This window comes from Tenrec ecaudatus, chromosome X, assembly GCF_050624435.1.
Source record: "Tenrec ecaudatus isolate mTenEca1 chromosome X, mTenEca1.hap1, whole genome shotgun sequence".
Taxonomy (NCBI): Eukaryota; Metazoa; Chordata; class Mammalia; order Afrosoricida; family Tenrecidae; genus Tenrec; species Tenrec ecaudatus.
Window position 1 is genome coordinate 4,058,553 of NC_134548.1, and position 12,775 is coordinate 4,071,327.

The window sequence follows — 12,775 nt, forward strand, 5'->3', positions numbered from 1 at the left end:
CTGCGGGGTGTCCATCTCGGGAGCCCTGGGGGGGGGGACTCGAGCCCCACTGCGAACAGGCAAGGTGGGAGGTTCAAGCCCACCCACGTCTCCCTGTGAACCTCGTGCCCTGGTGCCGAGCACGGCGGGCGGAGGATGAGCTCAGGTGCATCTGGGTGACCCCTGATCATGGAGGGGGGCGTCCCTTTTGACCCCCCGAGTGGAAGCTGCAATCTGCCTTCTTTTCCCGGGCCCCCCCTTCACTCTCCAAATGCAAGCAGGGAAAACATGACGGGGGGCACCCGGGCATCACCGAGCAAACAGGCGCCAGGCCGCGGCCTTAACCTAGCTTTCTGAGCAGGACCTGGGTGCACACCGCTGCCAGGTCACCTGCGGGGCACCGGCAGTTCAGTTCCCTCCTGTCTGCACCCAGCCACCCGGAAAAGGGCCCTGCCCTGGGACTTGGCAGCTGCATCTGCTCCAGCTGAGCTCTCAGGGCCCCGAGTCCCACCTTCTCTCCCCAGAAACCCCGCCCCTGTTTCCCTAGGACACTGCATGCCATCGCTGGGCCAGGCGCAGCCCGGGGAGAGATGCTTAGGTCCTGGGAGCGAACCGAGCATGCGCGCGCAACCCGAGCACGCCTCCCCGGACTACATTTCCCAGAAGCGCTTGCTGCCCGCAGCGGAAGTCGTCGACGATCGCTTCCGCGGGAAATTTTTTTACAGCTTGTCGCAAAGCGTTGGGCAGCCCTGCGGCTGTCGTGGCTGCGCGTTGGGCTGCGATCCCACGGGTCGCCGGTTCGAAACCACCGCCCGCCTCGCGGGAGAAAAACGAGGCTTTCTACTCGGTTAAAGCGTCAAAATTTCTGAAACTCACAGACTAGTTCTACCCTGCGCTGTTGGGTCATTAGGAGGTGACATCGACTCAATGGCATTGAGATTGTGGGTTCCTTGGATTCCAGGGGGGAGGGGGCACAGAGGGAGGGGGCACAGAGGGAGGAGGACCAGCTCTCTCTTTCTCTCCCCATCCCGGGGAGCCCGTGTGCAAGGAATCTCAAAGTACATGTTTATTTCGGGAGAACCTGCCTTTTAGCAGAACAGGGGAGGCATGATTTGGGCCTCAGCCCGCGTTTCGAGCCCCCTTGGGGGGTCCTCCAGATCTGCCCCTCACTCCGTGGGAGACACTGCAGCTGACGAGCCACCTGGAGCCCTGGAGCCGGAGGAGCCACGTGGAGGCCACGCCAGCGCTGAGCTGCTTCCACGGCCACGGGATGCACAGACTTCCCACCACCGGCCTGTGATCCTCCTGCATTTGCATCATTGCACGAGCTGCGTGCGTCTGCAGGGGGCTGGTCTCTCCTGACAACACGTCGGAAGGACGAAGGAGGTGCAGTCTCGCCCCCCTGCCTCTCAGGAGCCGTCTGGCTGCCCTGGTTCTAAGACCCAATTAGATGTGGCCCTTCTTCACTGTCCGCGTCACGTCCAGGATTCTTCACCACGACGCCAACTCACCATTCTCCTTCTGCCCTCGACTCCTGGACCAGAAGAGGTGGCCCCGGCACCATGGTCGTCTCGGGGCGACCAGAGTCCTGTACCGCTCCCAGAAAGCCACCTTCTCTCCGTCCTCATGTCTCAGTCTCTCTCTCTGTCTCTCTCTTTGTCTCTCTGTCTCTCTGTGTGTCTGTCACACACACACACACACCAGCCACCTCCACAAAGGCGGGGGGCCACGGAGACACACACAGCATGGGTCCCCTGAGATCAGCCCTACGTCTCTGCCACGTCTCCCCCCGTTCGCTCTCTCTCCATCTCTGTGCTCAGGAAAGTTCGCTCGGCCGGCAAAGACGGGCCCCCCAAGGTGGCTGCTGCCACGGGATCTGAATTGGTTCTGTGGGGGGGGCTGTGCCCACCTTGACACACAGTGCAGAGTGCACACTCCGGGCCGTTAGCACCCCGGAGCCGAACACACCACAGTGGCCGTGGCCGTCCGAGCGTGGCTGCTCCCCGCCAAGAGCATCAGACCCTGGCTCTCCGTGGTCACGTGCGCTGAGCTTCCGACGCCTCACAGCCGGGGAGCCACACTACACGCGTGGCTGATGGAGCTCTCCCTGCATGCGTGTGGCCCGCTCCCGTGGCCGGAGGTGCACGGACCACTGTGTTGTTTGGAGGGTGGGTCTGTGTTTCACTCTGTGAAGCAGGTGGAGGTGGGCAGAGCAGCCGGGCAGCTTTGCACATTCGGCTCGAAATCCCTTCCCTGCGTTTCCTGTTTCCTGGTCCTTCTGCGGTCTGTCCGTGGTTCTGCGGTCTGTCCGTGCTTCTGCGGTCTGTCCATGGCTCTGCAGTCTGTCCGTGGTTCTGCGGTCTGTCCGAGCTTCTGCAGTCTGTCCGTGGTTCTGCAGTCTGTCCGTGGTCTCAGGCTGCCGTTCTGACCTCCAACGGCTAAGGGGTGTGAGCGGCAGGGACCTCCCTGGGGTGGCCGCTCCCCTGCTGGATTTGTCTCCCGTGTGGCTGAAAACCGAGCCACGGCCACGGCCTGGTGCGTGGTGGGACGCAAATAAGGTCACAGCCTGTCCCCTGCCCGTGTGAGTCCGGGTGGAATTAGAGGAACAGACCCGCGCACGCTCACAGGTGTGTAAGAAAGAGCTTTCTACGCAAGAGCGATGGAACATGGAGAACACGCCCCAGCCCCGTCCAGGTCAAGTCCAGGTCAAGTCAAGTCCATGTCAAGGTCAAGGTCAAGTCCAGGTCAAGGTCAAGTCCAGGTCAGGTCAAGGTCAAGTCCAGGCCAAGTCCATCTGTCCGACACCGATCTGCGAATCCCTCTCCCGACCAGAAGCACGTGCGATGGCGCCGAGTGCGGGCGGGGCGCAGCCCCGTGGGTGGGGGGTCCCGAGGGTCCAGGGGTGTTTGCTGGAGGCCGCTCCCTCCGCGCCGGCAGGGTCTCCCCGCGGCTCCGGCTCGCAGGTCCGGCTGCATCCGGGCAGGTGCGCGGCTCCTCCGGCTCCGGGCTCAGCGCCACGTGTCCCGCCGGGAGAGCGTCTCCCAGGGAGACAGCAGAGAGGGTCTCCCGCCTCCAGGAGGAAACGCAGGAGTTCCCAGAAGGCCACGCCCACACAGGGTCCTCATTGGGTCTATCTTTACAGGCCACGCCTACACGGAGACGTCATTGGTTCTATCTTTACAGGACACGCCCACACAGAGTCCTCATTGGTTAGATCTTCACAGGCCACGCCCACACCGAGGCCTCGCCGGTTAGATCTTTACAGGCCACGCCTACACAGGCCGCATTGGTTACATCCTCACAGGCCACGCCCACACAGCGACCTCATTGGTTCTATCTTTACCGGCCACGCCCACACAGAGGGTTCACTGGTAAGATCTTTACAGGCCACGCCCACACAGAGGCCTCGCTGGTTAGATCTTTACAGGCCACGCCCACACAGAGGCCGCATTGGTTCCCTCCTCACAGGCCACGCCCACACAGAGACCTTATTGGCTGTGACCCGATGGACAGACTAGACTCCGCCCCTTCGTTCTTTCCTTCCCACCGCTTCGCTCTTAGTCCTCTCCCAGGGCCCAGTGGACCCCAGACGACGAACCGCCGCCCGCGGCCGCGGATTTACAGACACGATCGAGAGGAGGTTTCCCTGCAGCGCGATGTCTGTCAGGCTCGCTGCTCCGGTGGGCGGGGTGACCGGTGGGCGTGGTGACCGGTGGGCGGGGTTGCCGGTGGGCGGGGTGACCGGTGGGCAGGGTTGCCGGTGGGCGGGGTTGCCGGTGGGCGGGGTGACCGGTGGGCAGGGTTGCCGGTGGGCGGGGTTGCCGGTGGGCGGGGTGGCCGGTGGGCGGGGTGGCCGGTGGGCGGGGTGGCAGGTGGGCGGGGTGGCCGGTGGGCGGGGTGGCCGGTGGGCGGGGCGGCCGGTGGGCGGGGCGGCCGGTGGGCGGGGTGGCCGGTGGGCGGGGTGGCCGGTGGGCGGGGCGGCCGGTGGGCGGGGCGGCCGGTGGGCGGGGCTTCCGCGTGGACGGCCCCCAGGCCCGCTTAGGGGTCCTCCTCCTGCAGAACCGCGAGGCCCGGCTGGGCCCCAGCCCCGCTGCACGACGGGGGGGCAAGGGCGGTGCGAGCGGGGCCCCAAGTCTCAGCCCCCCGCGCACGGCGGGCAGCGGCTCAGGCTCGGCAGGGGTGCAGCCCTCCCGCCCTCGGAGCCCGGAGCCCTCGGAGCCCCGGCTGCGCGCGCTGGACACGCGCCGGCGGGTCTGGGCTTTGCGCCTCGTAGTGAGCACGTGGCCCCGCTTCCACTAAGCAGATGGGTTTAATTGCAATACATGTACGATTGCTATATTATATATATAATTGCTGTAAATTATATATAATATATCATTGCTATCTATTGCATATGATATATAATTGCTAATATTATATATAGTATATACAATTGCTATCTATTGTATATAGTATATATAATTGCTATCTATTGTATATAATATATAATTGCTATCTATTATATATAGTATATATAATTGCTATCTATTGAATATAATATACAATTGCTATCTATTATATATAGTATATATCATTGCTATCTATTGTATATAATATATAATTGCTATGTATTGTATATAATATATAATTGCTATCTATTGCATATGATATATAATTGCTATCTATTGCATATGATATATAATTGCTATGTATTGTATATAATATATAATTGCTATCTATTGCATATGATATATAATTGCTATGTATTGTATATAATATATAATTGCTATCTATTGTATATAATATATAATTGCTATGTATTGTATATAATATATAATTGCTATCTATTGCATATGATATATAATTGCTATGTATTGTATATAATATATAATTGCTATCTATTGCATATGATATATAATTGCTATGTATTGTATATAATATATAATTGCTATCTATTGCATATGATATATAATTGCTATCTATTGTATATAATTTATAATTGCTATCTATTGTATATAATATATAATTGCTAATATTATATATAGTATATATAATTGCTATCTATTGTATATAATATATATAATTGCTATCTATTGTATATAATATATAATTGCTAATATTATATATAGTATATATAATTGCTATCTATTATATATAGTATATATAATTGCTATCTATTGTATATAGTATATATAATTGCTATCTATTGTTATAATATATAATTGCTATCTATTATATATAGTATATATAATTGCTATCTATTATATATAGTATATATAATTACTATCTATTGTATATAGTATATATAATTACTATCTATTGTATAAAATATATAATTGCTATATAATATGTAATATGTATAATTGCTATGTATTGCACATAATTTATAATTACTCTCTACTGTATATAATATATAATATATAATTGCTATGTTATATATAATCTATAGTTGCTATCTAGTGTATATAATTTATCATTGCTATCTACTGTATATAAGATATAATTGCTATCTATTATATATAATATATATAATTGCTATCTATTGTATATAATATATAATTGCTATCTATTGTATATAATATATAATTGCTATGTTATATATAATCTATAGTTGCTATCTAGTGTATATAATTTATCATTGCTATCTACTGTATATAAGATATAATTGCTATCTATTATATATAATATATATAATTGCTATCTATTGTATATAATATATAATTGCTATCTATTGTATATAATATATAATTGCTATGTTATATATAATCTATAGTTGCTATCTAGTGTATATAATTTATCATTGCTATCTACTGTATATAAGATATAATTGCTATCTATTATATATAATATATATAATTGCTATCTATTGTATATAATATATAATTGCTATCTATTGTATATAATATATAATTGCTATGTTATATATAATCTATAGTTGCTATCTAGTGTATATAATTTATCATTGCTATCTACTGTATATAAGATATAATTGCTATCTATTATATATAATATATATAATTGCTATCTATTGTATATAATATATAATTGCTATCTATTGTATATAATATATAATTGCTATGTTATATATAATCTATAGTTGCTATCTAGTGTATATAATTTATCATTGCTATCTACTGTATATAAGATATAATTGCTATCTATTATATATAATATATATAATTGCTATCTATTGTATATAATATATAATTGCTATCTATTGTATATAATATATAATTGCTATGTTATATATAATCTATAGTTGCTATCTAGTGTATATAATTTATCATTGCTATCTACTGTATATAAGATATAATTGCTGTATAATATATCATATGTGTGTGTCCTCTCTTCTAATATCGGGCCACCCCCTCATGGTAATTGAGAACTCTGACGTGATACTTTCTCTGAAGGGTGAGCGGCTTCGTTAGGAGGCAGGCCGACGTGTCTGCATATATTCCAAGTGTTAGCCTTCAAACTGCACGACGCCCACAGGACATCCGCATCGAGCGACTGCCGATCGACGCATCTATTCAGTATATAGACATCTCGGCGCATGTCTTTCCTTCGAACCTGGAAACTCACGGAAGCGCCCGGTCGCCGAGCCAACGCAGGGCCTCAGGGACGGACATGCCGGGGCTGCACCGCTGGGCACGGGTTTGTCTTTACAGAAAAGCCTCCCTTGAATTCTGTGCAGGGCTGGTCACTCCTGGGTCCTCACCATCTCGGATGGACGGAAGGTCTGGACAGACCTCCGGCGGCTGGTCGTTTCCCGGCACAAAGAAAGCCCCGGCCTGCGTGCCCAGCCCGGGGGACCTGGAGCCCCTGCATCGCCTGGACGGCCCGGGGGACCTGGAGCCCCTGCATCGCCTGGACGGCCGGGGGACCTGGACACCCCTGCATCGCCTGGACGGCCCGGGGGACCTGGAGCCCCTGCATCGCCTGGACGGCCCGGGGGACCTGGACGCCCCTGCATCGCCTGGATGGCCCGGGGGACCTGGAGCCCCTGCATCGCCTGGACGGCCCGGGGGACCTGGACGCCCCTGCATCGCCTGGACGGCCCGGGGGACTTGGAGCCCCTGCATCGCCTGGACGGCCCGGGGGACCTGGACGCCCCTGCATCGCCTGGACGGCCCGGGGGACTTGGAGCCCCTGCATCGCCTGGACGGCCCGGGGGACCTGGAGCCCCTGCATCGCCTGGACGGCCCGGGGGACCTGGACGCCCCTGCATCTCCTGGACGGCCCGGGGGACCTGGAGCCCCTGCATCTCCTGGACGGCCCGGGGGACCTGGAGCCCCTGCATCGCCTGGACGGCCCGGGGGACCTGGACGCCCAGGCCCAAGGCAAGCTCAGTGGTCCTGGCATCTCCTGCCCGGCCCTCTGTCTGTGCCCAAACCAGCCCGTGCCGCCCTCCCTTTCCGAACCCAACAAACGAACCATAAACCCAAACCGTGCCGACGCCCGGTGGGTCCCGAGACCGTCACTGTTGACGGGAGTGGAAAGCAGGGCCGGCTCCCGCAGGGCAGCTGCTGGTCCTCAACTGCCCCCCACGAGGACGGCTCGTCCCCGCAGCTACGGCACCGCCGGGGCTCCTTCCACAAACGCAGTCCCCACGACCCCGGAGCGCAACACCGTGCAAGGAGCCGTCCCCCCACCTGGCTTCCGTGGGTCCACTCAACCCTGACCATGCTGCCCCCGAGCCGGGTGTGCCCCTTCCGGGCCAGTTCCAGGAGGCGTAAGGAGTCCCTGGGAGAATCCCACGGCCCGTGTCCCCCCGAGCTCTCTGGAGCCCCCTCGGACCCCCCCAGGAGACTCGAGGCTCTGTATTCCCATGACCAGGTCAGCGCGTGGCAATTTATCCTAAGATCGGCGTGGCCACTGCGATGCACAGCAAAGGCAGGCAGGGACCAAGGGCGCTGGACTGGACGGTGCAGCAGGACCGTGCTCGGTCAGACACAGGGGGCTGGGGGCCAGCCCGCCTGCTGCCCGGTGGCCGGCCACTCGCCGCTCCGCGGCGGGACCCACCGTCTTCCGTGGGGACGTAGATGTTCAGGTAGAGGCAGTCTTCGTTCTGGTCCTGCACGAAGGTCATCAGGGTGTCCAGGTTGGCCGTGAACCAGATCGCCATCATGTCGTGGAGCAGAGACCGCTCGTCCAGGTGCTGCGGGCACACGGCTGCAAACTGCGTGGCATTGCGGACGCCGGTCCACGAGGAGGGGGGCTCGGGGGGCTGGAAGCGCCTCTCCCCGGTGGGAGGGGAGGCATAGGGGACCCCCAGGTATTGCTCCACGGGCCCCAAGATCTCATTGGGCAGCGGCGTTCTTAGGCCCCGGATTTTGCCGTAGTTGGTGCTGACCACCGGGTACTGGGCTTGGCCGTCGGTGAGCGAGAGGTGGATGGCCAGCAGGGTCACCCACAGGAGGGCTCCGGGGTCCAGCATGGCGCCAAGCAGAGGGAAATGCAGCGGAAGCCATGCCCTGGCCATGGACACTGACATGTTTCACACACACATCCGCAGGCAGCCCCGGGAAGACCGGACGCCGGGCCCTCGAGGGAGCCGGCCAGCAGGGAGGGAGCCAGCGGTCCAGCGGCCGGCGCGGGGGGCTCGTGGACAGAGCAGTCTCAGCATCCGCGTCCTCGGCAGCCCGTGCCCGGAAAGCACACCCGCTGGTTCCCGGGTCCAGATTCCGGCGAGCGGGCAGCTCCTAGGAGACGCTGGCCATCAAACCATGTCCAGGGGCAGCTTGTCCTGGTGGCCAAGCCCGGGCAGAGCCATCCGTCAGCCTACGGGGAGGGGAGGGCGAGAAGAGACGGCATCATGAGATGAGCAACCTGCAGGCGCCTCAGTTTACCTAGACGTCGCGTTGACTTCATTCGAGCCGCCGTCCACGCCTTCTCATGGGATCCAGGCTTTCCGGACACCGAGCGCCTGGACGGAGCTTTGAGGCCGGCTTGAGCCCTTCCGGCCGGGAGCCCCGACGGCCCCCCCTCAACTGGGAACAAAGACCAGCCTGCGGCCGACACGTCTGTCCAGGCTCGGATCGGCCCCCTGGGTGGGGGCAGCGAAGCACTGACCTGGGGCTGCAGGTCCCGCGTGCAACGGTCAGTCTCGATGTGCTCCGTGGTCAGCAGCCCCGCGTGGCGCCCACCCGACGACCAGCACCCGTCACCCTGGTAGAGGGCCAGCCACGTGGGATCCGAGCGCCCACGGCGCCCAGAAAGCCCGCGAGGGAGCTGAAGGGGACGGGCCACTGTGTCCACCCCTCTCACTGACCACCGTGCTCTCCCGGCGCCCCTCCCTTTCCCAAGCAGGGCGCCCGTCTCCGGGGCGCGCCCCGAGCAGAGTGGAAGGAAACTAGGGTTCCGGGTGGGAATCGACTCGGAATGGCTGGGGGTCAGTGTGCTCTTGGCGTCCAGTCTCCCCGGGAGCCGAGGGAGCAGGACGCGGGTCAAGCCAGGCGGCGGAACGATGTGGAGTCCGGCTGCACGAGAGGCAAATGCACGGAGACGCTCGTGTGCACACGAAGGGGCGATATCGACGAGAGCAATTAAATGTGCAGAAAGCACCCCGGCCCGCAGGTCCAATACTAATCAATAAAGTCCCCCAGACTCGTGCAGCACACGCAATGACACGGGTGCAGGGGTCACGGGCCGCGGTGCAGAGCCTGGGGGTCCCGTGGCCGTGGACGCAGCTCAGCGCCCGCGTGGCTCCACGTGGCTCGTCCGTAGGGAGCGAGAACCCATTTCCCAGAATCCTCAGGAGAAAGCCACGCCCACGCGGAGCCCCCATTGGCTGTGGGCCGATCGACACACCAGACTCCGCCCCTTCACGCTTCACGCGCCCCGTCCCCGAGGGAGGCCAGGTGACGTCAGAGCCACACCCCAAAACAGCACGGCGCTGCGGTCACGCGTGACAGACATGCCCGCCAATCATACATGACACAGACATGCCCGCCCACCGGTCACGCGTGACACAGACATGCCTGCCAATCATACATGACACAGACATGCCCGCCCACCGGTCACGCGTGACACACAGATGCCCGCCCACCGGTCACGCGTGACACAGACATGCCTGCCAATCATACAGGACACACAGATGCCCGCCCACCGGTCACGCGTGACACAGACATACCTGCCAATCATACATGACACACAGATGCCCGCCCACTGGTCACACGTGACACACAGACATGCCCGCCCACCGGTCACACGTGACACACAGACATGCCCGCCCACCGGTCACGCGTGACACAGACATGCCTGCCAATCATACGTGACACAGACATGCCCGCCCACCAGTCACGCGTTGCAGGCCGGGCGAGGGCCGTCCAGTGTCCACACGGCAGGGGCAGCCGCGCCCTGACTTTAGGCGACTCCTGCTGCATGTGAGCTCTCGCATTGCGCACAGTAGGACAGCAACCCCCTTGTGGATTCCAAGACGGTGACTCTGGGGGAGCAGGAGGCGCCTCTTTGTCCCTCAGAGCAGCTGGTGCTGACCCTGAGCACGCAACATACATGGACTTCTCTCTGTCTCTGTCTCTCTCTCTCTGTCTCTCTCTCTGTCTCTCTCTCTCTGTCTCTCTCTCTCTCTGTCTCTCTCTGTCTCTCTGTCTCTCTCTGTCTCTCTGTCTGTCTCTCTCTCTGTCTCTCTCTGTGTCTCTCTGTCTCTGTCTCTCACTGTCTCTGTCTCTCTCTGTCTCTCTCTCTCTGTCTCTCTCTCTCTCTCTGTCTCTCTCTGTCTCTCTCTGTCTCTCTGTCTGTCTCTCTCTCTCTGTCTCTCTCTCTGTCTCTCTCTCTGTCTCTCTCTCTGTCTCTCTCTCTCTGTCTCTCTCTCTCTCTCTGTCTCTCTGTCTCTCTGTCTCTCTCTGTCTGTCTCTCTCTCTCTGTCTCTCTCTCTCTGTCTCTCTCTCTGTCTCTCTCTCTCTGTCTCTCTCTCTGTCTCTCTCTCTCTGTCTCTCTCTGTCTCTCTCTCTCTCTCTCTCTCTCTCTCTGTCTCTCTGTCTCTCTCTCTGTCTCTCTCAGTCTCTCTGTCTCTCTCTGTCTCTCTGTCTCTCTCTCTCTGACTCTCTGTCTCTCTCTCTCTCTGTCTCACTGTCTCTCTGTCTCTCTGTCTCTCTCTGTCTCTCTGTCTCTCTATCTCTCTCTGTCTCTGACTCTCTGTGTCTCTCTGTGTCTCTCTGTGTCTCTCTGTCTCTCTGTCTCGCTGTCTCTCTGTCTCTCTCTCTGTCTCTCTCAATCTCTCTGTCTCTCTCTCTCTCTGTCTCTCAGTCTCTCTCTCTCTGACTCTCTCTGTCTCTCTGTCTCTCTCTCTATCTCTCTCTGTCTCTCTGTCTCTGTCTCTCTGTCTCTCTCTGTCTCTCAGTCTCTCTCAGTCTTAGAAACACCCACCGCGGACGGGGCGCTGGGACCATTCCCGGGCGAGGACGGCCCACATCCAGGGCCCCCGAGGGCGGCCGACTGAAAGGAGGGCAGTGGGGAGCGGGGGGCACAGGCACGGCCCCCCAGGGGTGGGAACTGCTTGTGTCTCCACAGGGAAACGGGGGGCCAGACTTCCACCGGAGCTCCCAGGTGTGAGTGCAGCACGCCGGCGGGGAGCGGGAGCCAGGGGAGACATATATTGATTATTTTAATGGAGAAGACACCAGGCTGATGGGTCTGAAAGCGTCTGAAGCCCCCGTGCAGATGAGAAACCGGGGCGACGTCCATCTTGACGCGGGCGGCACTCCCAGGACACTTTCCAAGGACGGGAGAAGCGGGAGGCGGCGGGAGGAGACGGTCAGGACGTTTGAGGGAAACTCCATGGTCTTTAAAAACCAAGGAAAACCACGCCGGGGTCGCCTGCGACCCACTCGCCGCGCAATGCAGCCGTCCGGTCCCTTCAGGAGGGTTTGCACCATCTTAGCTGCGGCTGTGTTGGCCGGGATTCTCCAGGGAAGCAAGCCCAGGACACGCGTGACTTAGACCGCATATCGACACGGCGGGTTCACACAGCACGCGGGAACACAGCAGCTGATTCGCCCGCCCAGCGGCTTGGGGACCCCGTGCAGCTCACGCCCGTGGAACGGTTAACAGACTGCGAGTCCTTCAACCCCCGAGGCCGCCGGGTGCACGGTCAGGGAGCAGGCAGCTGAGTGCTCCCTGGGGCGCGGCGGGCAGAGCCCACCCACAGGCAGCAGGGGGTCCCCTAGACCATGGCCCACGGGTTGGCCGTCCCACAGGTGCTGCAGCTCCTGGTGGACGCCGAGAACCAGCTCCCTGGTCTGATCACCGGAGAGCAAGCGAGGGGGGGCCGGGCGTGGCCGAGCCATTGATCTCTGTCCTCCCGTCAGACATTGCAAGTAGGGCTGAGTAACCCCCCTCTGCCTCCCCTGCCCCCCGTGCATTCTCGGAGACAGACAGACAGACGGACGGGGCCGCCTGCACCCAAGCCCCACGGAGGGCATGCAGCCGGGAGGGAGGGGGCGCTGGCACAGCCGGGACCGGACGTGGGGAAGCTGTGGTCTGCGTGACCCCAGGCCCCGTGGGGCTGCTCCCCGCCCGGCCCTGCGCCCCGGGAGCCCACAGCAGGCCGGCTCTTCCCTGCGACCGTCACCGACGGCGCTGATTTTCAGGAACGACGGCGTCTGCGGCTATTTTCAGGCCTCCTATTAAGAGCTATTCTTCCAGCCTAGCCTCTGCCTCTTAACCCAATTAAGCCCAATTAAAGCCTGGCTGCGATGGTGCTGCTTCCCTCGTGCGTGTTACCCCCCTCGCTGCCTCGCTCGGCCTGCTCCCCAGCTTCCCCGCATCCCAGCCTGGCATCTCTCCCCAGGAGCAG

General features: G+C 57.3%; 1 protein-coding gene across 3 annotated transcripts in view; it reads right to left on the reverse strand.

Annotated features, from left to right (window-relative positions):
• The window catches only part of LOC142434205 (neuroligin-4, X-linked), a 72,857-nt gene extending 64,462 nt beyond the window's left edge, over positions 1-8,395 (reverse strand). The window contains exons 1-2 of one of the 3 annotated variants that reach the window (XM_075538902.1): positions 7,977-8,305; positions 4,014-4,053 (exon numbers count right to left, since the gene is read on the reverse strand). In XM_075538902.1, coding sequence (XP_075395017.1) covers positions 4,014-4,053; positions 7,977-8,086 — 150 coding nt within the window. In that variant the 5' untranslated portion in view covers positions 8,087-8,305. Of the gene's footprint in view, positions 1-4,013; positions 4,054-7,976 lie in introns of all 3 variants that reach the window. The other 2 variants (XM_075538901.1, XM_075538903.1) reach the window with 2 other exon arrangements.
• Positions 8,396-12,775: the final 4,380 nt, after the last annotated feature.